Here is a 27,603-nt window from a genome sequence, read left to right on the forward strand (position 1 = left end):
CAATAAGGATGCCTGCCCCTGCAAAGACAGAAAACTGCATTTCCATGAGAAATGCAGTTCCAAAGATCTGAGCAACGCTGATTTATAGAAACACTGTCATTGGCTCAGTCTCAGTTCTTCTGTCAAGTCCAATTATTGCACAACTACCAGTGATATGACAACATCAGGTAAAAAGCTCATTAAGGACGACTAGCAAATGAAACAGTCCTTTTCCCAAGTAATTTTAGCAACGGGTCAGAAGTGCAGGATTATTAAGACTATTTCTTCTGAAGTAAGCATGAGGTAACAATTAAAGTGTTTTCTGAACACCTAAATAAACTGGGGCAACCCAACTCTAGCTATGGAAGGAATCCAACTTCTTTTCTTCTTTGGCAGAAGGTTTTTCTGCTTTAACAATCAGCCACTTGGCAAAAAAAGTAGTCATCTAATAGCCAAAAGTTCTCCACAGTGGAATAGAGCATTTTTCTCCTATGAATACTATTCTTTTAATATTCAGGCAGCAACAGCCTTCCCAAGATCCATTTGCAGTGTCCCAAAGTGTCCCATAAGCTTTTATGACCATTAGTATCTCTCAGAGATTCAACTCGGACTCCAAAAAAATAAAACATAACTACCTTATTTCAGACAAATTAGGCTATTCCATGCACTCTTTTTGCTGGATACCAATAGGCCCTGCCTATAAACAAGTTCTTTCTTCCACAAGTCTCTCTCAAATACAGTTTCACAGCCCTTCCAGAAAGAAACAGCTTGAGCCCATATTTAACATTCTACCTAGTAGCTTGGGATCAAGACAGTTGACAGATCTACTAAAGATAAATTAAGTGCCTTCTACAATCAACAAAAGTGGCATTAAAGTTTTTACTACAAAACTTTCAGCTTGATTTAATTCATTCTGTGGTGAAGGTTTCCCCCTAAACTTATACAAACCAGTGCAGTCAAGGAAGAAAAAGCAGTAAGAATTCATCTTAATACTGAATTGGAATCAAGAAGCTGTTCAATGTTTTTTTTAAAGTTTGTGACACTAGAAGACACCATTCTAGCAATCAGGAACCACACTTTTTGAATTTGCTGGCACGTAGAGAATGGTTCAGACTCATGGCCTGTAGCTAGTCTGAACTGCAACATGGTTAGAAGATCCAGAGATGCTCATCTCATATATCCAAAAGTGCCCTTGCTGCTCTAACCAAGCTTCTCACAGGAAGAGAAAGGACAAAAGAAAGACAACATTTGTCCAGATGTCTCACAGACCCAAAGCTGCAAACGTGCCCTGTACTTGCCAAGGACTCACAGGATTGCGAGCAGTCATAGAAAGCTAAGCCCCTTGTACAAGGGGTATTAAAATAGATTGTTATCTTACACTCCATGACTCCTACTCTTCTGTCATGTTGGTGCTTGGGTGGTCATTCACTAAGCTAGTTGACTAATTTCCATCAATCCTGTTTCCAACAACATCAGATCCCAAAAAGCAAATTCTACAGCCAGGACAGAGAACAGAAACAAGGAAACTACCGCAGGAGGAAGGGCAGCAGTACCAAACAACCTGTGGCAGATTCAAGTGACCTTATACACTTGAGAGATATGGCAACTGGAATTTAGGTTCTCCACAGCAGTACAAAACCAGCACAAGCAAGTCATAAGACTTACACAGTACAAACAGGAACTACACCTTTTCAACTTATCACGTAAGCAGCAACTCCAAGAACATCTACTTTCCTCTAACTGTATTGTGAACAAGGGATCTTGTTCAACTTCCACCTTCTGGTTGCAGGCACTTTCCCAGCCTGTTGATATTTATTGCCTCCTGGGAGCACTGGATTCTCTGTCTTCAAAGAATGCCACAAATTCCTAGCTTCTCCAAGTTCTAGTGCTTTTCTATCTCCTCCTGAAATGATGTTTTAAACATGCCCTTGAAGCAGATTAAGTTAATTGATAACTGATGCCAAGACTGTAATTTGCAGGTGCGCTATTTCCCACATTTTAGAACACACATGTTCTGGTTACGTGAAGGTGTAAAACTATATCAATGTTTTGCAGAAAAGAAAACAAGACCTAAGTAGCCCTGGAGATAAAGGGCTCAATGGGCCACAGTGGCCAAACACTGCTGAAGTCTATGGCCAAGTTTGGTATGTTTTTTGAGCTATTTTTAATCCCTCTGCTGATTTTTCCAAGCACAAAAATTTCAAACATTCATGTACTCCCATACTTGAAAGTCTGAATTCAAAGTACATCTATTATGGCATTATTAATGTGTATAGTATTGTTTTGCTTTATTCAAATACTGATGACTTCACAGTACTTCTGATTAACTGTTAAAGCAAAAATACAATACAGTCTGAATATGCTCAGGCAGCATTTTGTGTTATGCTAACCACTCTTCCTCAGTGAAAACTCTTGTGTTGAATCCAATACAACACAATATTTAGCTATTCAAAATAATAAATTAGGGAGCAGATGAGCTTCTATAGGTACACTGGTGATAAAATGAAGATGAGGAAAAATGTGAGCTCTCTTCAGCAGGGAACAGAAGACCTGGTTACCTGGGATATGGAGAAGGCAGAGGTACTCAACAACTTTTTTACCTCAGTCTTCACTGGCAAGTGCTCCAGCCACACCACCCAGGTCACAGAAGGCAAAAGCAGGGACTGGGAGAACAAAGAACTGCCCACTGTAGGAGATGAGGTTCAAGACCATCTAAGGAACCTGAGGATGCACACGTTCATGGGATGAAATGCATCTGCAGATTCTGAGGGAACTGGTGGATGAGGTGGTTAAGACACTATGTGTCATAATTGAGAAGTTACTGTGGTCCAGTGAAATTCCCACTGACTGGAAAAGGGGAAACATTCCAAGGTCCTGCATGTGGGTTGGGGCAGTCCCAAGCACAAATACCAGCTGGGCAGAGAATGGATTGAGAGCAGCCATGAGGAGAAGCATTTGGGGGTACTGGTGGATGAGAAGCTTGACATAATCTGGTAATGTGCGTTCAGAGTCCAGAAAGCCAACTGTGCCCTGAGCTGCATCAAAAGGAGCATGGCCAGCAGGGCAAGGATTCTCCCCCCTACTCTACTCTTGAGACCAACCTGGAAGGCTGTGCCCAGCTCTGGTGTTCTCCAGCATGAGGAGGACATGAACCTGTTGGAGCAGGTCCAGAGGAGGGCCATGAAGATGATCAGAGAGCTGAAGCATCTCTCCTGTGAAGACTACGATGGCTGAGACAGTTGGGGTTGCTGAGGTGGTGAACAGAAGGCTCTGGGGAGACCTTAGAGCACCTTCCAGTACCTAAAGGGGCTCAAGAAAGCTGGAGAGAGAATATTTACAAGGGCATGTAGGGATAAGGACAATGGGGAATGGCTTTAAACAGAGAGGGAAGGTTTAGATTAGGTATTAGGAATAAATGTTTTACTTTGAGGGTAGGGATGCTCACAGAAGTTGTGGATGCCTCATCCCTGGCAATGTTCAGGGCCAGGTTGCATGGGGCTTTGAGCAACCTGGTCTAGTGGATGGTGTCTCTGCCCATGGTAGGGGGGCTGGAACAAGATGACCTTTAAGGTCCCTTCCAACCCAAACTATTCTTTGATTCTATAATTTTTATTAATATATACTTAATCATGTCCAATTTATTTCAAAGTTATAAGTGCCAGACTAGTTCCTTTGAGCATTCCTACTGCACTGATATAACTGACACACTTGCACTAATCTCCCCACAATATATTTATGTGTATTTAATACTGCTACTACGGGATTCCTGGCACTTCAGTACTTCAGTCCTCCCGAGATCAAGAGTACTTTTGATGTCAGGCAATATCTACCTCTAGATCAAAGGCTGTACTATTGAATATGGCTTTAAAATAAAGTTTCTAAGTTCTTATACTTGTCAAGAGTAAACTCAACACCTAAAAATAAAAGCAAAGCAAAAAGTCTTAAATAGAGTTATTTTTTGTCAACTTTTATTTAGAAAACTTTTTGGAATCAGTAGGCAGAAAAGATTCCCAGCAAAACTATTTCATAAGGCCCCAGTATCCAAATGCCTGTAACAAAACCATACTGTACCGCCACCTCAGTGAGACTATTTATGACAGTGGGCAACAGGGCCAAGAAGCAGTAGAGGATTCATGTATTTAATACAGTTATCTAATAAAATTAAGATACTGGAGTCAAATGTCCCTGCAAAAACAGTGGATATGGTGATGCAGTAAGACTGGAAGTGGGGATCATTTTAACAACATGTGATGAACGGGACAGGGAACTGATCTGGTTTTAATAATTTTGCTACAGAAGAGGACCAGTCAATATGTTAAAATGATTGCACCAGTACAGCTGACAGAGAGCAGCGAGGTAGCGTGAAGTCACAAAAGCTGGAGCAGAGTGCAGAAATAGGCAGGCAGAGCACAGTAAGGGATGTGCTCAGACCTCCTGGAGAGGGCTCTAATCCTCACTGCCTCTGTGAAAGCAGTGAAGAGCTTCACTTTTTGACAGTTAACAAACACCCAGCACCCCTAATAGCAGTCTCAGTCCCACTACAAATAAATGGGTTTCAGTATGACCAGCTCTATTGACAAGATATGCTTGCTGATTAGTTCACTTACTCAAATTAGTTCAAAGATCCATTTCAGTTTCTCCTGGAAAATAAGTGACAAACCTCAGTTGAAACAAATTAAGATGAAGGCAGAGCAAATTCTAAATAAAGCTGCCCTGCTTTACTTGGACAGTAGAGTCATACTAAATGCCCATACTGTTGTTGACTTCATCATAGGGAAACTATCTATTAAATTACAATAGTCAGAAAAGAGTATTACTGTGTTAGCAATGGGAAAATTTCCAGGGAAATAGTCAAAGCTGAATCATCTGCTGAAACTGAAGAAAAATTATAACATCTGGATACTTAGAAAGGTCCCTGAAGATAAATCAAACTAAAATCTGTTGAAAATAAAAACAGTTTATCAGAAGCCTTAAAATACATCAACTTCACTTGACACTCAGTTACAAACACCCAGGCAAAACTGCGTAAAATGAGCAAAATGAATTAGAGAGAGTATCCAGACTTTAACACAAATGAGTTCAAAATATTTTCTAGGAAACCAGGGAGACAAGCCCTAGCAAGTTTGCAATTGGCTAGCATGAGTGAACTGAAACAAAAAACTTGAGCCAGGGGGTGTGGAAATCTAGAGAAGAAACTTAAGACATAGCTACTGCGAAAGCCAGCTGAGGGGATCAGTCAGCACTTGGGCAAGACTGGACACCTGCTGCACCACAGAATGGAAAAACACAGTCAGAGGTCCAGGCTGAGAGACCTCACGAGAACTGCCTGCTCAGTGGTCTCCAACACCAACACAGTGCTGTCTCTTGCAGTATCCCTCTGCTTAATATCTAGAAGTCAGATGTTTGAGTGACAGCTTCCAGCACAGAAGTCTGCTAGCTATGAAATCAGGGAAAAGGAGGGACATTACTGAAATGAAGACCTCATGTTAAGTACTATAATTAGTGAGGACAAGGTGCTACAATCAAGTGCAGAAACAAGAATGGTGGTCACTACTAAAGCACTTACTTCATTAAGTGATCTCAGTCAAGTGCAGGCATATAGTTTTTCCTGATCAAATAACCTTCCTTTAATTTTGATTATAAGATTATACCAGAACAATTCTTCAATGTCTGCACAGGACCAATGACCTAAATATGAACTCTGCAAATTAAGTATGAAACTATTAGATTCTGACTTCACTGGCATATAGAGATCTTCTACAGAGTGCTTGCTACTTTCTCCTGTAGCTAGGGAATGCAGCACGAATTTTGTAAAACCCTAATTAGTTCAAATTAATGTCTAGAATTTCAGTGTCTGAAGGGCTGCAAAATTTACATTTGCTAGTATTTGATAATATAATAGATTTCAACATTTGCTTGATTTTACTGCATTTCTCCCCTACATATAACAACTTCCCCATTCCTCAATCTCACCATTTCTGTGGTCAGAAAGAGGTTTACCAGGGAAAGAAGAAAACCTTTGTAGGTCACTATGTCCCTCTGCCTCCTCCAAAACCCTACAGCTCTGGTTCATCCAGAGGGCCCCCAAGACTGCGTCTGCTCTCCTGCAGTCGCTGGTTCCAGCCACCCAAGCATGCTGTCAACGTGCTGCAAGCCCAGAGTAGCTCCTCCTGTTGCCCTTCTTTTCACTCTCCCAGAAGTAGTGCTGCAGGAAAACCTCCAGGGAAAAGTTAAGATCTTGTTACGACTGACTCATACAATATACATTCCAGAGCAGCACTGTTCTGTAGTGCATTACTGAAAAGAGTGCCGGTTTAGGACATGTTGATCCGAGCACGCTCAACTTAAAGTGAGCAGAAATAATGAAACTCAGCATCAAATGAAACATCATCTCTGTTTTTTCAGCATTTACTAACACACACACAAAAAAAGCCATTTTTCTACCTATAAGTTTACCTAAGTTTCTCTTCAAATTTCTCTGCCATTGCTTATCTGCTTTGATATAACTGACACTGCTTCATCAGAGCACCTCCAGATCACAGTTTAGGTTTCCAATCTGAGGGAAAGAATTGCACCCTATTCAGTTATGAAACTGCATAATTATTCAGTGTCTTACTGAGGATTTAGTTCACAGTTAAATTCCCTCATTAGCACTGCCTGAGCATGTTAAATCCTTTTAGCACTTGTGCATGTGCATGCACCACAACTGAGAACCTGTACACTCCTATCACCTTTTTAATTTCAATCCATTTTCATTTCTTGCTTTCAGCTGGCCTACTGAGTTGTTCTCAAGTACTATTAACTTGTGAATACTGCACAGAAATGAACTTAGTACTGTAGTTCAACTACCATGACACTTCTTGCCCCTTCTGCATTCCATTCAACATTAAGCTTCTAGGTGTACTCAGAGGGAAACAACAACAAAAATAACAAAGATGCAGACAGACCAGAAAGGGTCCAAAGGAGTGCCACAAATATGATCCCAGTGCTGGAGAACTCAGCCTGGGAGGAAAAACCGAAGAAGTTAAGTCGTTTCTCCCTGGAGAAGAGAAGGCTCAAGGGGAGCCAACCCTCATCACAGTATTCCAGTACCTTTAGGTACTGTAGGGCAGCTATAAAGAGGACAGAGGTTGTCTCTTCACAAGGAGCCACATGAAGGGAACAAAGAGACAACAGGTCCAAGTTGCACTGGGAGACATCTCAATACAAGATGGTTTTGCCATGAGAACAATCATTCACTGGAACAACCTCCCCAGGGACACAGTGTAGTCCCCATCGCTGGAGGTTTTCAAGATGTGATTGGACAGAATGCTACATTATCTCACCTAGGCTCCCTTTCTCACATAGCTTGGACCAGATGATCTGCTGAGGTCCCTTCAAACCTAGACTGCTCTAGGATTCAATGATTCTGAGCCTAAGAACAGCTCAATCACATCCTGTAGCAGGTTACCTCAGAAAAGAAGTCTCATTTGATTTCTGCCAGTTTTATTGCAGTACGGTTATTTCAACTTTCAGCATCATCTGAAAATTAGTCTCTAATGCCAAGCTCTACATAAGCTACAGCAGTTTTATTAATTTCCCATGTCTTTACCACTCTCAGTTTCATGTAACTATTAGGAGAACCCATTACAAATATAATCTCTTTTTGCAGGGCTTATACCTGCTCTTTCATGTCTACTCCTTAAGAAGTTTCCTATTTTACTGAAATCTCCTGAACGGTTTATAAGGTTTCAATCTCGTCAAATTCAATTTGACAGCTAAAAGTTACAGATGTACAGATCTACTGTAAAAAGTCACTTTTGTTAAAAAAAAAAATAACCAAGCTTAAACAAATCATGTTGCCGATGTATCGGTGAGTTCCATTCTCCCCTTCTCAGCTCAAAAGTAAAATTCTCATTCCCCACCAGCAGGGCCTGAAACAATTCCCATAGCCCATTATGTATAATATGGCCACTAAGTAGTTCAAACACCAACTGATGAAACTGAAGGTAAAGCTCCTGCAACCACAAGAGGTGCCATTAGTTCACCAATTGGTGCTCTGACATTTCAGAGATTGCAATAACCCTGGTCAGCCTTTATGTGCAGGAAGTTGTATGTGATCAAGATTTTAGTGATCGCCAAGAATAATTGAAGTACTAAAGCTTTCTAAACTTTATGTCTCAAAATGCTTACTGCCCTGCCTTCAGTTCTGTACACAGAGAAGCAGATATTAAAGACCTAAAATTAGTGCAATTAAGCTGTTTAAATTTACCCCAACAGCAAGACTGAAGGGTTGTTGCGCACCCTTTGACATAAGCTACAGAAATAATCATTCAAGTTTACAGCCTTGTTAACACATTGGGACGCTTCCTAACAAGTCCAAATATTTCTTCCTCTTGTATCCTCTCCCTATAGTTTACACCCAATAGATGGATTACAGAATTAAATAAGGATCAGAAATACCAAGACCAGTTACATATCTGATATAGATAGCATGCTTCAACAACACACCATATAACTAAAAGCTCTTACATGGCATTTCTTCTGTCCCTAGAAAACAGATGCATTACCAACAACTTACAGATAGAAAACAAATTCCTTTTCTAAAGGAACTGTCAGTCACTGATAGCTGACAATAAACATAATTACAAAATAGTTAAAATTGTTCTAGTAAGGTCATATGTTCTACAGCAAGGACAGTATTACATACCTTGTGCAAGCATGTTAAACTCCAAGAACAGTGCTATGTGATAAAGCTCCATAGCTTCTTCAGCCCTAGTCATGTTTAGTTTTCCTGCTACAAGAGCCTGAACTTCGCTTAAACTGCCCACTGAAGGACTGGAGTGCAAAACCGAGAGGTCCACCACATCTGTATACATACAGTTCAAAATGACCTTAGCATATTTTTTTGGTATGATAGATTCATCCAATATAATTCTAGTTGGAGTTCGTAGAGTTCGGTCTGTGATTTCTTCACCAGTTCGTATCCTCCTCTGCAGCAAGTGACGAAAAAACGGAGATCGTGATGAAATAATAGCTTTATGAGCTCTGAGCTCTTCATCTAGACAGTTCTGACTTCCACCAAAAGTTTCAACTAAGTCAGAGTTGGATGAAAAGCTAAGAACCACATCGTAGTAGCACATATAATCAAACAGTGCGCGCATGTCAACATCTAAGGAATTCGGTGTTCCAAATTCTTCACTAAGCTGAACAAGAATATCAACATTTTGGAATCTTGAATCCTCCATTCCAAACTCTCCCGTATAAAGGTAGTGTAACAAAGCAGAAAACATAGGCATATCTATGCCAGCTGTGTTAATATCCATTATTATTTCTGCCCCATACTCCGGTGACGAAGAAAGCAGCGTTTTAAAAAATGGACATCTTGCCGCCAATATCGCACGATGCACAGGAAAACAGGTTTCTTGAAATATTAAGTCTACGTCAGTACAATATTTGTACTGATACAGTTCAGCCATGTCTTTTTGTAGCGTCCTGGCTTCTGGTCTTGCCAAATTAGCTTGTAGATAAAGTTCCTTTAAGGCTGATGTTCCTTCGTATTCTTCTACTAATGCATTAACATCTCTGACATCCCAGCCCGAGAGGAGCTCGCGCATCTGCTTGGCGTGATCAGCAGACCGGCTCGATTTCCGACGCTTAATGAATTTCTTTTTGAGGGTGGCAAGGCCAGAGGTTTTCTTTTTCTTGTCTTGAGGCTTCTCATGGCCATGGTCAAGGCTATATAGCTTCGATTCACAGCCATAACCTTGATGAGAGTAGGATGATGTCCCTGAAAGCAAAAAGGAAAATGAACACATTTATTCTTTAAATTTAAAAGGAAGGTCCATAACACCTAAATACCCAGTGTCTCTGAAAGTTACACAGTTTTTCCTCCTCTGCACATCAGATAATTTGACAAGTTGAAAACCTGACTGAAGCATTTTCTGGCCATTAAGAACAAAACCGCTTTTTTTCCCCCCATCTACAGAGTTTACAGTTTGCTGGATTTTGGAGTCGGATGTGTTTTTTTTGTTTGGTTAGGTCATACTGTGGTCATAACATTAAAAGTGTCTTGTATTAACTTTTTAAACACTAGTATGGTCTCAGTGAAATAGTAGCAAGGCCCTAGCAAAGTGTTTTTCAAATTCTGTTATAGCATTAAGTGTCATTTCAACAAAAGCATACCTGGCATCAGACGGTTACAGTCATAAGAAAAAAAAAAAAAAAAGAACACAGTACCAAAACATTCAGGGAAACTGAGGACAATGAATTACTTTCAGTGCAAATTTAACAAGAAAGTAAAAATCCTGTCATATGATAATCAAGTAATGCTGAAGTCAAACACATAAAATGGGCTCCTTTCCACAGAATACAGGTGCTAATTTGTGCATAGACACCATCAAAAAGAATATGGAGAAGGGAAGTTTTATTGTATTAAGATTTCCTATAATTATTTTTCTCCTCAAAAATTATTTATAGGGAAGTTATGTTATGAATCAAACATATAATGAAACAAACAAACAAAAAAATGGATTCCCCTCAAGATAATGTGTTACATACCTGACCTGTTCTGCTAAAGGAACCTTTCCTGACTGTCAGTTTGAGCCTAGCTGCATATACACTAACACTGATAGCAATTTAGTAAGAAAAAAAAAAAAGAGTCAGAATCTGCAGTTCAGCAAGTAATAGAAAACCAAAGTAATGTTTTAGTAAAAAAAGTAGTTAAAAAACATAGTTTCAATGTGAGAGTCATACTTCTTTTCAAGGGTTATTTTCTAATTTAAGTTTATTTACAGGAACTTTACATTTTAAGCTAGATAGTGAAGAGCCTCAGATATGACAACCGAAGAAGAAAGTACACAAACCAAACTCCTACTTTCGGACCAAAGAAGAAACAAGAAGAAAACATTTGCAAATGGTACACAGTTCAATAACAGGTCCATCTGAAATAGTATTTGTCCATTTTCTGTCAGGAATAGTTAACATGCTTCCATTAGTACATTTGTGTAGCTTCACTACTTGTTGCCTTTTTTTATCATTTTTAAGCTCAAAGCACATCCAGGGTGTTTGGGGCCTTTTACAACTTGTTCTATCATGGCACTCTCCCAGTTCCACTTAGGTAGATTTGCTGTGATAATGTTTTGCAATGCTATTTTGACAGTGATGTTGTGGGCCAGCCTGTCAAAACACAGTGCTTTTAGTTACCACATTATTTCAAATAACTATTTCTTGAACTTTGAAAGACACAGGAATAATTTAAAGTTGTATTTGAGAGCATGACAACTGTAGCAACCTAAGATTTCTGTAAATTGTGTTATTGTTTAAGCCTCAATAACTGTAAGAAAACTCACACAGTGGCTTTTATGCTGAGCTAATTAAAACTCCCACAAACCATGACACACAGTGGTTTTATGATTCATCTATTAGTGAAAACTCTGGGAAGGAACTTTGCTTTATTTGAGGAAAGACATCTAAGCTACATTAAAATTTGCTTAATCATGCAACATGTTATTAATCATATTGAAATTTCAAGATATGAAAAAATATCCATTTAAATGAAAAGAACAGCAGTAACTCAAGACAACTTCAACAAGGAGACTGTGCTGCAAAATTCCTTCCACATGCTATACTAAATATGAAAATGAAAAAGTAGAGATTCAGCCTCCTGCTGATAGAGACTAAGTCTAGAATTTCTACTTCATTTAAAGAGTTTCAATTACATATCACAATAAAAGTTTAACTACACTTTGGTCACTCTATAATGATAGATTCTGCTGCAAAAAACCATGGCAGCTCATTTCTATTATTTTGCATTCTAACAGCAAATTTGAGTATGCAGAACATTCTCTTACATTCTACTAAAGAAAAACTAGGACACCACAAGTTTCAATTTCTTTCTTCCCTGAAGGCTGCTCTGAGGTATTACTTGCACATGAATCACCACAAAATACTAAAACGCCATTCAAACCTCTGTGAACCCTGAGCTACTTACAAGACTTGGTTCTGGAAGTACTGCACACAGTGCTATTAACCCTTACAAATACATAAAACACTGCTACAACAGCACCACCACGTAACTGCTTTATCAGAGGTAGAAACAGATGCACCAGCATTGCCTCTCTGGGTTCACAACAGCTGGTGGTTCTGTATCCCTCAAAGAAAGAATCCAGAAGAGAACCTTTTTGACCTGCCTGTATTCCTTCATAAGGTAGCAGCATTAGAAGTAGAAAAAAAATTATTCCCCACTTCTACACTAAAAGGCACCAATCTATTAAATATTGTTCAAAAGTAATAGCTACTTCATGCCCTTAGACCATGCCTAGCTTTGAACAGGTAAATATTTACAGAAACAGAAGACTACACAGAGAAACTACATGACAATGAAAAATGAGATCTGTTTAGTCCTTTGCATGCCCACACATTTGAAAATCTAATTATAGAGCTCTATTTAAAAACAAACATTTTGAACAGAGGTACTACCCTAGAAAATGGTGTGAAATCTTCCTCCTTAACGCTGTAGACAAAACAGCAATGGGATGACTAGCTAAGCTTTCGCTAGAACAAAAGTATTTCTTTACAGTAAGTGCACTACATCATTTTTAGTGATTTATTTGCTCTTCATAAACTCTAAGCAAGTTCGGCATGGAGTCAACTAAAAATAAGAGCTCATACTATGAAACTACTGTGCTTTGCCAGATCAGTTCTTAGCTTTTAGTGTTCATCCTACACTTACAACGTAACATGGTGCAGTGCTTTAATGGTAAAGCAGCATGTCTAAAACAAACCCACCGGCCTAAATTCAGTTTCCAGGAATAAGAAAACTAAATTATGCAACTATTATAACGCTATTCCCCAGTTCTACTTCAGCAGTAAACAGATCTAATGCCTTCCACATAAGAAACCCCCCAAAATGTAGAAAAAACACCAAACCACAAAATCCTCAAACTTACAGAAGCTGATATAACATTAAGACAAGTGATGGAAACCTCAGCTATCAATTTTAGGATACATCTCTTTTTTTTACAGAGACAGCTATACAAACCTATTACCCAAACAAAAATCAAAATGAGAAGGAGCCAAACGTCACAAAGCAGGAAGCAGAGATGTACACATGTGATGGAAATAGCACACTCATGGAACCCCATAATATCAAAAGATTTCAGCAAGAATTGTACCCAGACCATTTATCTGCCTTGCCTAAGATGAGACAAGTACATGCTTTTAGACTTTCCTCAAAAAGAGGTTCAACCACAATTTTCCATAGGCAATGGGGGTCAGTAATTTGTGACATAATATGTTTTTATTTTGAGTTTAATAACAAAGAGTATCAACGATTCCACATACGATATAGAAAGTTTCTGGGGAATTAATGAAGCCTTTGGAAATCTCTCCTCTTCAAATCTGTTTAAAAGGTGTTTCAGCATGCAGATCTGCCTGTTTCCAGGTCTGTAAGGCTTTTTCTTCACTCAGTATAGCGGCAGATTAAAAAACGTCAAGACACATAATAAAAACATCTTAACTCTGATTTTTAGCAAGTTACATGTAAACTGGGGCAAACCTCCTATTATTGTTAGCTACAATACACTGAAAATCTGTAAACCCTTAAGGGGAACTTTACAGCACAGATATCCATGATGTTAATACTAAGTTCTTCTCTAACATGCTATGACTGCACACATGGACATTTTTGCCCAGAGCATGGGTTCTTAAATGTAACAGTTTGTGTGGCCTGTCCTCTACAAAGATCTGAGTAAGGAGTGCCACAAAAGCTGAGACAAAAGAGAAAATTTACAAACCAAATCTGTTTTTCCTCTGCTAAAGATATCACTGTGCTTTCAATGGTGATTAAAAAAGAAGTAACACTGAATATCAATAACTATTTATTCAGTGTTGCAAGCTGAGGCATAAAGGAGAAAGGCATTTATAAACTATTGATGTTATTTACTGCTAAGATCCTTCTTCAGGCTGTCAGGGCTGGTTTTTTTAAAGGAATATTTATTTTCTCAAAAACTGCCACCTTTTAGATTCATAACGTAACTATTTATTATTTATAGTGTGACAGTACTTAGATCTCCATTGAGGTCTTTTTGTACTAGACTGAAAAACACATAAAGGTATTGGCCTGCCCCAGTTATGACTGGAATAAAGAAATAATTTCTTAAGGGCCCTTCAACTCATGTTTCTGGCTAAGCAAGGTTCTTGCTTGTAAATAATACTGTTAGGACAATAAGTACCTCCATTCCCCATTTAAAGGCACAGGAAAAGGAGGAAAAGCTGTCTTCAAGACTGTTTGTTACTTTAACAGGTTTATTATCAGAGACATCCCTTCTAGCAATAAGGAACTAATTCACTTGGACACAATGCCAATACTACAATGAATACTGATGATCAAGAGTTTTATATGCTCTAACACAGTTTCACAGAAAATCGGAGGAAGAAGAATAGAAAATGGTAACAGAAAGCAACTGCTCAAACCAGGAAAACTAGCATGCAAGGTTTAATTATAAAACCCCCTTTATTTTATTTAAATAATCTGGCAACTGTTTACCAGCAAATGGCAGATCAACCCATTGCATACATAGGACAAACAGATGGATAGGACCAAATTTCATGCACGATTGAGCTTGAATGGATTCAAACTGGTGACCTAGAAAATAAAAGCTCTACACAACATTTCTGCAAGCAAATCAAATCCAGTGCATACACAATCCAGCAAGTCATTTATGTAAGTGACAAGATAACCGAAAAGAGTTACCTATGAATGTCTGTTGTGCCTGTGAATTTCCCCCTACCCTTGGGGAACACGAGTGAGGGTAGTTAGATGCATTAGCACCCATTTTCTTCAGTCACTCAGGCATTCCGCCTGCTGGCTCTTCAGTGTATAATCCCATAATCCTTTATAAATCTTCAATCCCAGGTCCAGCATTCTGTTCCTCCATTTCTGAAGAACAAAAACACCAATTAGGTACTTTGCTATTTGTTCATCAGTAGGCATTATGTGATTTAGATAAAATAAATTAAGCTTCCAACACACAGCACTTTCATGAAATAAAACCTTTAACACTTCCAAGACAGTCCTTTATTTAAAGGATTTTAAACCAATATCAAAAATACTTTTTTCCCCACGATGACTTGCAATTTTCCAAACCATTCACCAATCAGTATGATAAATTTGTAACACAGAACAGGATGGCTATCAACCCTTCAACTAAGAAACCTTCAAGCAGAAGTTGGTCTAGACTAGATATGCTCCTTTGACTATACCAAGAAAGACTTTTCATACATGTTTATATATATTCCCACAATGTTAAAAATCCCAGATTGAATTACACTGATTGAGAAAGTAAAATAAGCCAATCCCATTGGAGGTTACGCCATTATCACTGTTTTCAGCAGCATTTTTATTTCATAACATTTACATAGTTCTCATTCAGTACTGCTTTTCAAATTTAGGCTTCAAAATACATGGAAGTAGGTTAGAAGTAGGTTTATAATAGTAAAAATTAGGCATTTAAGCATTTGTTGAATGTTTTTATTGGGCATTTGAAAACATTTTAGGAAGTCGATTCTGAGGTAATGCCAACAAGGATTCATTGCTAAACATACAACAAGCACGTCCTAATTTATTCCCATGTTGGCAGTGTTAAATTATTAATACCGCAAAATGAAAGTTACCACATGAAGAAGTGCTACTGTCAACTCAATTGGTGTGCCCCCTTCAAAAACACAAACATGCAGATAGGAGAGTGATACAAAGGTAAAGTCTACCAAGAATTTTTTAGACTCCACTGGTCTAGCAACCACAGCGGTAGTGGACCAAGGGTTGGACTTGATGATCTTGGAGACTCCTTCCAACCCAACTGATTCTATGATTCTATGAATATTGTGAACATGTAGATTAATTGTTCTGTACTGTCACAGGTGCACCTGTATTTGCTATATGCTCCCAAATTTATCTCCTTTCTCAGAACATCTCTGGCGTGTTAAATTGGCCGAGAAAGTAACCTGCAAAGGCATGTGTTTCATGGAAGCTGCAGCACTGTTCCAGTCTCCTCTCCCTGCATTAATACTCTATTTCTGGCATGAGGAGTTCGAAGAGGGAGTTACTGTGACACTGCAGAGGTGAGATGCGATTCTCAGTGCAGAGGCACATCTGGCCTCCCTTAGTCAAGAAGTGCAGTATGCAGTGCAGATCCTGGGGAGCAGACAGTGAGAGACAGGCCATGAAGAAAAAGGTTGCAAATTGCTGTAGGCACAGAGGTGGGGGGAACAAAAACCCCAGGATTTAAGGGTTGACTACACGAAGAGGAAGAGTTGAGAAGGGTTTGAAAACCTGGCTTACAGATGTGGTTATTCACACAAAGGCGAAACACGGGTGTGGGACCGAAAGAAGAGTGCATGATTTCCATCTACCTGATGCCTTAGCACAAGCTTCCTAAAAATCATACCTTTTGGTATTTATGGTCTATGACACCCGATGTTTTCAAAAAGGAGCTATACCATGTGACACTAGACACGATGTACAGGCAGAATCACTGCTCTGGAGAGCGCATAGCCCAGGTTGGCCTCACACAGCTGCAGGCTGCTGGCCACCAGTGGAATTCTGCTAAGGCAGGAAACAACCATAACACCACCACCCTACACCCAGGCTTGTAAATGAGAGCGGCGGTGCTCCAATGCCTGCCCTCCCTAGTGAGGTGGCCAGGTCACCTCAACTGCATACAATCCTGAACTTGCCTCCACGCAGATTCAACTTGCTACACACCAGGAAACAAAGGTAAAAAACATCCCACGTGAATAGGAGCCTACTCAAGATGAAGACAGAACCAAAGCACATGTAAAACGGGCAGCATCACACCAGCAAACACCAGTAAATCATCTCAGCAAACACAAGCTGTTGGATCAGTTCAGTCTTAGCCAATGCATGTACTCATTTTCTTCCTTGTGCAGAAATAAGCTAGCTATTTTAAGATAACTGAATCCATATGGATGCAGATCTCTTCTTCATATATGAAAAAAACTCTAGCGATTTAAGAAAAAACACTTAGAAAATAATTTCATTAAAACAGTGACACTCCAAGTGATTTGTGTACCCACCCAGAATACATTCCTTAAATGTGGTGTCAATTTCCAGATGGAATTAGTTAAACCCAGGACAAATTTTGTGGAGGTAAGAGTCACCTTTCAGTTTGAATGCTAACTCTCACAAATAAAGGCCAGCAATCTGAGTAGATATCCCAACAACTTCCCTTTTCTCAGCTAAAAATTGGACTTTGTTCATTTGGACTTAAGTCCTGGAATAATGCCACTGTTATTCCACCTTCCTCTTCCGCGTTCAGCTGTGGCGTGATAACTCATCTATTAGATGTCTACTAATAGTTTTCAGTTCTTCCTGACACAGGAAAGAGCCCAGGAGCTAAGTAAAAGAGAAGAAAAAAAAAGTGTTGGGGCTTTTTTTTTTCCCCCTGAGCAACCACTCAGTATACCTAACCAAGTCTCAGGTTTGAAGTTAATACCTTCCACCTCCTTCCACTTGGCAACAAGTGCGCCCCAAAAGATGGAAGGAATGCGATCAAGTTATACATGCAACTGTTCAATATCACTAGCAGTCAGTGCTTGAATTTGCAAACCAGGAATTAACTGAAAAAGGAACATCATAAAAGGTTCCTGAAATAAAAGACATGATATAGAAAATAATTTTATTCAGAGGCTTTCCACAACAACATTGTTACACATTAAGCCCAAGTGAGTATCACGCAGAATGAATTCACTCACTAAATTTAAAATATGTAACTTCCACACACTGCTTGGCCATGCATGTGCAGGCTAATTTCTTGAAAGTATTTTGCATCTTGAATTCAAGTGTGTTGTGATTTGTAATAGTGTATTGAGACCTATAGCTCATAAACGATCATAGCTTCAGTTCCAGTACTGTCCTTAACCTCGTGTATCAATTGAAAGCAAAATTCTTGTATTTTTAAATACATCACTAAATTTACAAGCTAATATTGTATAACCCATGTTGTGTTTCCTAAACAAATTTAAGCTGGCACCCATGATGAACTCAGTCCTGAAGGAAGTCCAGGTTTCTTTTCATTCTCATATTGACTTCTCCTATTTTGTTTGTTCTGTCCCAAATATTTTGCAGACCAGACAAATTGACTCACGTTAAAACCAACCCAAACAAAATCTTTAAACATTATCAGTCACCCCAATTTGCTTGTTACGACATCAAATGAATAGTTGCACTAGCACAGGTGGAAAAAAAAAAAAGAACAAGAAAATAAGCCAGTAGAGTAGGATTGCATCTTTTGACAGCAAAGTGTACTTAAACCAGTCATGGATTTAGGTGCCTTTTTTTGTTTGGTTTGTTTTGATAGTGTCTACTTCAGCCTCTACACCAAACCTAGCCTCCCTGAACAGATGTCAGTCTAGCACATAACCTGCTGAGTTTAGTATGAAGGTCAACACACCTCAGTTACTGCAAAAATGCCAAGTCAAGAATGCTGTTTCCCCATGGTGACAGACAGTTGTAAAAGGAAATGAACATAAAAATAAAGAAATAACTCCAAACCACAAACAATTAGATCTTTAGCTGCAAAATGATAGATTTCATCTTTCCTTGCAGAAGCTATCCTGCATACCAAAAACTTCTCTACTTGAGCTTATCTGAAGAATATTTTACATCACATTTTAGCCTCAGAATATAGTAACAAAATTTTGTTTAAAAACTACCATCAGGTGAACATTTTCTTGCCTTTTTATTAAAAGTTTGCATGCATCCATGTAAGCATTATCAAAACGAAACACAATTCAACATCTGTTGACCTACTGAAACAGGACCTCTTGTTGAGGGCAGCAATACAAGCACAGATGTGCTTTATGTACATACACGGGTACGCAGGAAAAAACAAACTATGTCAAAGCTTGCTTAAAAAAGCCTGTACTGCAGAAAGAGTATATGAAATTTGTTATATGAAACCAGAAAGCTTTAGAAGCTAAAATTACCATCCCAAATGCTACAAAAAGCACAGAAGCGACTTTCAGATTATACTGATACTCAGAACAGAATTTAAAATAAACACAAATCTAGCTAAAAGTTTCAGCATCTGAAATAAATTTCTCAGTCCTCTCAATACTTATTGCATTGAACCTAAAATCCTAGGAACCTAAGAAGACTTGCAACTGAAGTATCTGGGCTGACAGCCAGGAATTCCTGGACTGGGAATTTTGATTTAACAAAAAGTCTGTGTACAAAATGGACATCAGGTAACAGTGACACTTTTTTTATAGTCATCACACAATATAAATGTTTCATAAAATTTCCTGTAGTCCATTGGAATCCAATTAATATAAAGGGCAAGGTGGAGAGTGCTACAACATGTTTTACAGTCAAAATCATTTGGCTCTTCCCTGTAAGATTTTAAAAACTTTTTGTATTTCTTTTGGAGTTGCTGTCATAGGATTATGAAATAGCATAATACTAAAACCAAAGTAGGAAATTATATCAAGTACATGCACATACTTGTACCAATATGGTATTTCAGGTTTTCATTTTACTTAACACATTTTAAATTTACTATGAGTAAATGACAACACAAGCATCACAAGCGTACCTTATTCATGTTTGCTTAGATTTTTATCTAGACCAAAAATGCTATTCTATTTTGCCCCAACAGCTCGTTTCAGGGAAGTAAAACCATAATGCAAGATGAGATGACAAGATCCAGCAATAAACTGGTACACTGGGTTTGGGGGGTGGTGAGGGTTGTATGCATGTCTTTAAAAAAAAAAAATTCAAAAAAATCAACTTTTAAAAGTGCCAACTCCAGTAAGGAAACACATCAACTATATTTTAGCAAGGACAAGCCTGTTTCCACAGAGATTGGGTAGATCAAAAACTAAAAGAGAAAGAACTTGTGAGGGTCAACCCCTGCTAGTGTCCCAAAGGTACATCCCACCAGCTTGCTTTAACATCTTGATCCTGTCTCCAGCAGAGCCCCGAGCCATCACAAAGGGATTCAGGAACAATCCCACGCTCAGAATGACAGTTTTACAGTTCCCATCCACTGAGGAGTCTCCAAAGCCAGACCTGGCCATGCTGGTTGTTATGCAGGATCATTAGTGCAATTACAAGCCAGCAACATCCAAAGGGGCAGGCACTTACAAATTAACACAAAGTTGTTCGTGGTTGGAGTTCCAACTGTTTGTTCAGATGCGCAATTAATATCTACCTCATCTTTCTTACTATGCTACTGGAATGTGATTTTCCAAGGAAGAGGAGCTGACAAGAACTGAGTATTACCTGTCCTGACCTTCCTCTTCTTCCATGAATGAGGCACTCAAAAGAGGTACTGGCATTCTCAGATTTTGCAGAGGCCATAGTCGCCGACCTCAGAAACATGTGCTAAAGGGCCAAATGCATATGGGACAGCATATGTAGTAGAAATTGTGTAACTGGTAAGTAATTCATTGCCCAAAGGAAACAACTGAAATTCTGAAGGATCAGCTGATTATCTGGACAGACACATGCAAATCTACGCAAAGCCTATTTTGACTCCTTTTTAGAATCCAATCAAGCAATCAACCCTTATCATTATTCAAAACTAACTGGATGATACAACAGTAAGATGCAACTGATAGAGCTGAAAGGTTCTGTTTGGATTAGTTCTGCATAAAAATAAGGAATGGATAACATTCTTCATGACATGGGCAAATGAATCTGCATTATTTCATGATTTACTGCAATGGAAAGAAAGAAAATCTAATAACCCAAATACCAGAACTTAAGCCACATCAGCAGTTACAGGCTCAAGAGGGCAAGAAAAAGCAGATATAGCTAGATTATGAAAGTGACTGTGTTGCTTAGTGCTTTGATGACAATCATGTGTTCCAGCTATCACAAAGAACCCTTTCTTAAAGTTAAGCATGAAGTTTACTTTCTCTTCCATGAAGCAGTATGCTTCTCCATTAAGAAGTTCTTTCAAAATGAAGGTGGTAAAACCACCACAGTAGTCCTGGCTTGTTATTTCTAGTGAGAATCATGGGACTGAGTTTTAGGGGGGAAAACCCTAAAATAAACAACCTCTACTGATTTTCAACATAGTCTCTGAGGAATCATAGTGAAAATTAAAAGAACTACACTCAAATAGCATGAAAATGTGTGCAGTCTTTAAGGTAAGTACATTTCAGAAAGCGAAAACATTGACAAGCACTACATCAGGTGAAAAACCACGGAAAATACCCTCTTTTCAATGCTGTCTTTGCAAATAGTGTTCAAAGTAGGATTTCTGATAATCAGCAAAGCAATTCAGAGTGCGATTGAACACATCACAGCCCAGAAGTAATTAAACAATGTCATCAACAGGTAGTGACAGGTCAAATCACTAACATGTGGAGACATGGGACATCAACATATTTATATTCTTCTAAATACAAAAAAGTTTCAGCACCTAAAAAAATCCAAACACACAAAGCACACACAGACTAACTGATAGCAGTACAATCCTGCACAGAATATACAGTTCCTCCCCAGTAACTTAAATGTTTTCACATACTGGCAAACAAATTTTAAATTTTGATCTCTCTACATCAGCGATCCTTCCAGCTGGTTGCAAAACACATTAATTTACCAGAAGTCTATTCTAATTGATAACATTCACATGAAAGACTTCACTAACATTCCTGAAGATGAATTCAAAACACTTCTTTCAGCCACATCAGCAAGAACTCATTCATTGCCCTCTAGGATTCTCTTGAAGTAAAATGACAGCATGTATTCATCAATGACTTTCGATTTGTTAACTTGAAAGGAACATTATCTGATTTAGACACAAAATGTCATTAAATCTACTTTGTAAGAAAATCAGAGAAATTCTATCCACTAAATTTTTATCAATATCACTGAACAGAGTAATTAGATATGAACATATCCTTTTACAGAGAAATTAGGATAATTAATTTTAGCCAATCTAGAATAATTGCAACAGAGTCTGACACACTGATACATTTTGAGGAGTATAAATATGTTTCAAAAGGCCTCTTCTGAGCAAAAATCACCCACATGCCCTTTTTTTTTTTTTTAAGAACGGCAAATACTCTTTGGTTTATACATGTGAACACACCAGCTGATTAAGACAGAAAAAGGAACCTCCAAATTACATGAGAAGTACCCCCAAAAAAGGATCAGATCTTTTTTTAAAGTAGTCTGCTTTTTTTCTTTCTATCAAAGTTCAGGTCAACACTCGATCACCTTGTCAGGCATTGACCTAACTCAGGGAAATTTCAGCTAAATTCAGCTTCAGATACTGGGGTCAAATACCAATCTGCTAAGACCACTGCCCTCCTCAGTGTGTCTCCAGACATTGCCTGTCCTTTATTGCAGCACTATCCTGAGTCACCTGCTCCTTTTCCCGCAGGGAAAAGGCAGAAGTGAAATAAAAGTAAGAACTTTCTACATGAAGCTCTCCCACCTTTACACAGATTATTTCATGGGTTTCCTATTCAAATACCCCTTATCTGTCAACGGGATTTGTGCTTCTTATGGAGCAGGGCAGGCAGTCTTTCCTCTCTGCAGTCTTCCCAACTCATGGGTTTTTATCCTATTTAGTCCCTGTCTCATTCAGAACAGTAATTCCTCCTCTTGCTCAAGCTGTGACCCAACCACAACGTGACATGCCGTTTTCAATTAACAAGTCTACTAAGATGGGGAAATCTTGACTCAAACCCCAACCATACGGAAGATCTATATACCCTACAGTTTCCTTGTACCGCAGACATTTTCCCTTTTCTCTAGGCTCAATTATTTCACAGAAAGCCATTTACTCTGAATGAGGACGTGGGAGCTTCCTGTACACAACAGTGCTTGTAAATTCACTGCGCAGTTACATTCACCACACTTCCTCTCAGAACATGTTTCCTCTGAGAGTACATTAGTTACTAATGAGACAATCCGAGACACTGTGCTCTGTACTTACACAAGTAAGCAAGCAGCACCCATGGCATCTTATGGCTTATTATTTTCAATTCATCTTCAAAAAAAGCATCCTTTTGATCACTCAGCTTTAGTACCCTTATTAGCTTCCACAGCCTTAGTCATCTCCGGTGATGACACTGCTTGAGGTTTTCACAACAATAGCTCCAACATCCCAACATTAAAGCAGACTAAAAAGTCTTGGACTCATATACTGATTGGCCTTCCCAGATGGGTGACCTCTGTTAATATATCAGTTTAAAAATTACCTCTGTCTTAATTTGGCCACAATCAACTCTTCCTCCAGCCAGCCAGTCATCGCATCAGTAACAACATTTTGTGGTATTTCTGTTGCTTGGAACATCATTCCTCATTACTACACTGTTTCTATACAACCCTCTTCCTTTATGCACAAGCTTCTGAGATGCTTAGTGACAATACACATTGGAACAATACACATCTCATCTACTTCCACTGAAAACCTCTGTCTGTGGTTAAAAAAAGCTATTACCAATATTGCCATATATTCAAAACAATTTTCTTTACACTCCATGCCTTAATACACCACCATTCTTTTTGTTCCGTACACCATCCTCTCCATGGATCCTTTTGTCAACACACCACCACCACATTCCCCCCATTCAGCCTTTCCTCTTTAATATAACAAAAGTCTGAAGTATCAGTTGCCAGCATCATCTCTTACACATTTAACACTAATGGGTTCATCTATTTACAATGGAAAAACTGGAAGGTGGAACACAGAAAGGCATGGTAAAGAATTCAAAAGGCAATCTAGTACAGTTATTTCATGAGACACAGGAATTCTACTAAAGAAACATTAATTTTCCTCATTCAAGAAAACATTAAGTCACAGACATAAAACTGACTCATTACAGCTACAATTCCAATAGTTTCGACAATAAGTCACAAGCAACAACAAGTCTTGGATCCAACCAAAACACAATTCCAATCTGGATTCAAAATGCTTTATTTGGTGGACACAAAACCAAGTTGGTTCATCACCACTGTGGCTGCACACACATTTCTTCAACAGCAGTGCTCACTACAGCTAGTACCATCTTCCCAAAGCTCCTCCACCGTGTCAGCAACTAAACAAGGGTATCCTCTTCTGCAGAACTTATTTCTCTCTAGTGTTGTTAGTTCCCTGCACCACTTTACAAAAGGACCCAAGGAATGGAAAGGATGTCACCAAAGGAGGAAGAGCAATAAGAAAAGGTTACTTGCTCCCCCACAATCAAATGCAACATGAAGTTTGACTAATACTCAGTTGGCACAGTCTTCAAAAAATAAAAACATTCCCAGTCCCATGCACTCATTCCTACTGTCCCCTTTCATTGTAGGAAATGTTTGGGAAACCACATAAGTACTGAATGGACTATCTTTTGTTTTCAGCTGATCCTTTGGGGTGGCTGCAACAGCCACTTCCCTGAAATACAATGTTGCCTCTATCTTCATTCAACCACTTTCAATGTAAACATCTTAATGTAAGTGAGCAGCTGTAAGACCACTCTTGCAATATGCTGTTTCTCCTACACAGCTCTTAAAAAATTAACAATAGGAAAAAGGTAAGGGCAGTCTTAGCAGAAAAAGGCCATTGACACAGCAGTAACTACCACAGGGATTCACCATGGCAGTGCTCACTGTAGCTAGCCAGCTGACTGCTGTTTCTTCTTTGCCCTGTACTTATTTTGCTCTGTATTTGTGCAGTTTGTTCCTCCCTTCAACTAGGTCTTGGTTAACAACCCTTCAAATAGCAGCCATCACTACTAAAGAGGTCCATAAAGGTTGGTGCTTTTTTGAAGGCTTGGAAGATTCTCAATTTGCAGTGCCAGAATATATACACCTAGGTATTAGTCATAAAGGGAAAAAATAGAAAGCCAGGCCTATGTGTATTTTCATATTCCCCTCAATGAAGTGAACTCCTCCTCTGATGGGGAGAAGCTAACTGTGCATGCAAGACTCACTCCCTGTCAGCTCTTCACAGGTATCAGGGTGATCTGACATTACCACTGAAGTCAAACTAACAGGGAACTGTACTTTGCCCTCACTCTGCTGCTTCATCCAGCCAAGAGGTTTTCTTGCTCCCCCTTACACTACATACAGAGACTATATGATCACAGAACAAGTCATTTCCGATGGCTGATCGATCACCCCACTGCTGGAGGGGGTGACAGGTGACAGACAGAGAAAAGGAGTTCTTGCAGGTTGCTCTGACAGGTCAATAACCAGAACAGGAACCTACAGCTGTCAATATGAAGAGAGCAAACTATTCCTATTGAAATGTCTCAACTCCACAAAATTATACCCTCATAGCCATCCTTTTCATTCTCTCTGAGCAGGTTCAGTCTCAACAAGTTACTCTGGTCTGGTCCCAGGCACACTGGCACAGTCCTCCTTTGCAGGCACTGTTTCTGAGGCTCCAGTTTCAGCGCTAACACTCACCTTTTCCCCTTGTTTCCTAACATCCACTGTCACTCCCAAGTCTATTCTGCTCACTGATGCAGGCAGCAATGCAAAGATCAAATTGTAAAATTCATTGCTCATGGTATTTATACAACAACTGACTTATTCAAGAGCTTGTAAACTGGTTATGGACTGTTACCTCCCTGAGCAGGTCTGAAATTTCTGGTCAAACTCATTTAGATACTTTTAACAAAAACTCCCACAACTAGCATCTTACACCTGTTCATATACATCAATTATATACTAAGATTTTAACAGTTATTTAAAAGCGTCCACATTTGAAAGATTTCTCCTTTGGTTGGACTCTTCTATAAGATCAATTTCAATTCATTACCTTTAGCAGAAAATTTTAAGAGCCACACTGATTTCACCAGCTAACATTTACATTATAACATCTAATGGCAAGAAATCTTTCTATGTCATACAGTTCGAGGATTTCAGACATTTTGAAGATTGATACTTCAGTACATGCACATGAGAGCATGTACAGTAGCAAAATACACTAGTATTGCAATGCTTCCCCAAAAGTACACATCTGATACTTACATAAACTATCAGAACTCTCAAAAGTTGTACCACTAACTTCAGTTTCAGTGGTTACACTTACTAATACCTACATTTAGATTCCATGCAAGCTTAGCGAGAACTAAATGCTCGCAAACTTTGAGGCGTGTTCTGCCCAAAACAACAGAAATGTATTTCAAATGAAACAGAAAATACACTTTCTCAATGATAAAAGCAATCAATTAAGGAAGGAAAGGCTTAGTCAGAAAACCAGACTTAGTCTACAATTAAGTTGGAGCTTTGTTTACATTTTCCCCTTGGCAAGAAAAGGAAGTTATGTCTTCCAGATTTCCTGCAACAAGCTCTCTCTGCATTTCCAAAGCATTTTTTTGTCCTGTAACATTAACACGCAGGTTTTACAGAACAGTCAAAAGAGCATCACACATGTTGACATAACATGTTGTTTCTGAAAACAAGAGGCACCTTTCAGGTACACATTTAATTTAATTAACTCAGCAATATCTACACATACCTCATGTAGGTAGACTTTTAAAGCCTGCAGTTAGGAGAGCTTAATGGGTGTTTTTTTGTTTAACTATTTGCTAAGCAAATCTGCCCTTTGAGCAGACTCTTGATATGCCTTAACTCTTCCTTCTCCCTCCACAAGATCTGAAGCTTTTCAGCTGCCCCAGAGCATTAAAAAAAATAGATTTTTCAAAGAAATCAAACAAAAGTTTTAGAAGGAACGCAAAAGTCTGTTGGATTGCACTACTTAGAGGAGAAACTCCATTAAGGGAACCAACCCATTGCTTCTAATGTAATTTTAGACAAAATTTTGTTTATCTTTCTCATCCACAACTGTCCTTGATATTACTATTCCTTCACATACAGAGTAAGGGCAAAATGAAGAAAGGGAATACTTTGTTAGCCTGTACTGTACTTCCAAAGCTTCTTTTGAGTCTTCCATTATTTGAGAAGTCCATCAATATATAGAAAAACCCAAAACCTTGTGGTTTGTTTTTTTTTTCTTTTTTTGGGTGGTAAACTTACTTACCTCTCTACCTAGATGATCGTTCCCACTCAACTCTCCATTCATATTCAATGAACATGATCAGTTTTTAGCTGGATCCGATTCAGTTTTTAAATTAACAGAAATAAAATGTTCATTTTAACAAGGAAACAAGTTAATCTCGTAGATGTGAGAAAAAAGGGCAAATTCCATTTCCTTCCAAATTTAAAACAAGGATGAAACTCCAGATTCAAAAGATGTTTAAATAAAAGCACCCTGATTACTGTTGAAGATTGCTAGTGCCCTAATACAATTGAGCTTTGATGCAGCTGAAACCCAGTAACAAAATTACTTTCCAATTCAATTCCCCAGCAAAAATAAGTTGGTAGCTAAAAACAGAATGAGGGGAGAAGGGACAATGGAGAAAGGAAAGTAGATGCCCAAGATGGAGCTGGGGAAATACCTAGATTAGCAAATACCTAAATTTTGAGCCAATAATTAACTCAGAAATTATGCAGTAACAAAATTACTTGAGATATTCTCATCAGAAAAACTCAAATGTCTTGAGAAACTTAGAGCAAGACAAGACAAATTTTATTTTACTTAAAGTGCAAACACCCCGAGTAGTAAGAACAGATACTTTGTAAAGATTATTTTAAGACTGTACCTCTGATTA

At 38.7% G+C, this 27,603-nt stretch overlaps 1 protein-coding gene across 2 annotated transcripts in view; it reads right to left on the reverse strand.

Annotated features, from left to right (window-relative positions):
- BTBD7 (BTB domain containing 7) overlaps positions 1-27,603 on the reverse strand; it is a 55,946-nt gene that overhangs the window by 21,329 nt on the left and 7,014 nt on the right. For both annotated transcript variants that reach the window (XM_032691039.1, XM_032691038.1), the window contains exons 2-3: positions 14,714-14,899; positions 8,669-9,748 (exon numbers count right to left, since the gene is read on the reverse strand). In XM_032691039.1, the coding sequence (XP_032546930.1) occupies positions 8,669-9,748; positions 14,714-14,795 (1,162 nt within the window). In that variant the 5' untranslated portion in view covers positions 14,796-14,899. The remainder of the gene's footprint in view (positions 1-8,668; positions 9,749-14,713; positions 14,900-27,603) is intronic.

Source organism: Chiroxiphia lanceolata, chromosome 6 (assembly GCF_009829145.1).
Source record: "Chiroxiphia lanceolata isolate bChiLan1 chromosome 6, bChiLan1.pri, whole genome shotgun sequence".
NCBI classification, from domain to species: domain Eukaryota; kingdom Metazoa; phylum Chordata; class Aves; order Passeriformes; family Pipridae; genus Chiroxiphia; species Chiroxiphia lanceolata.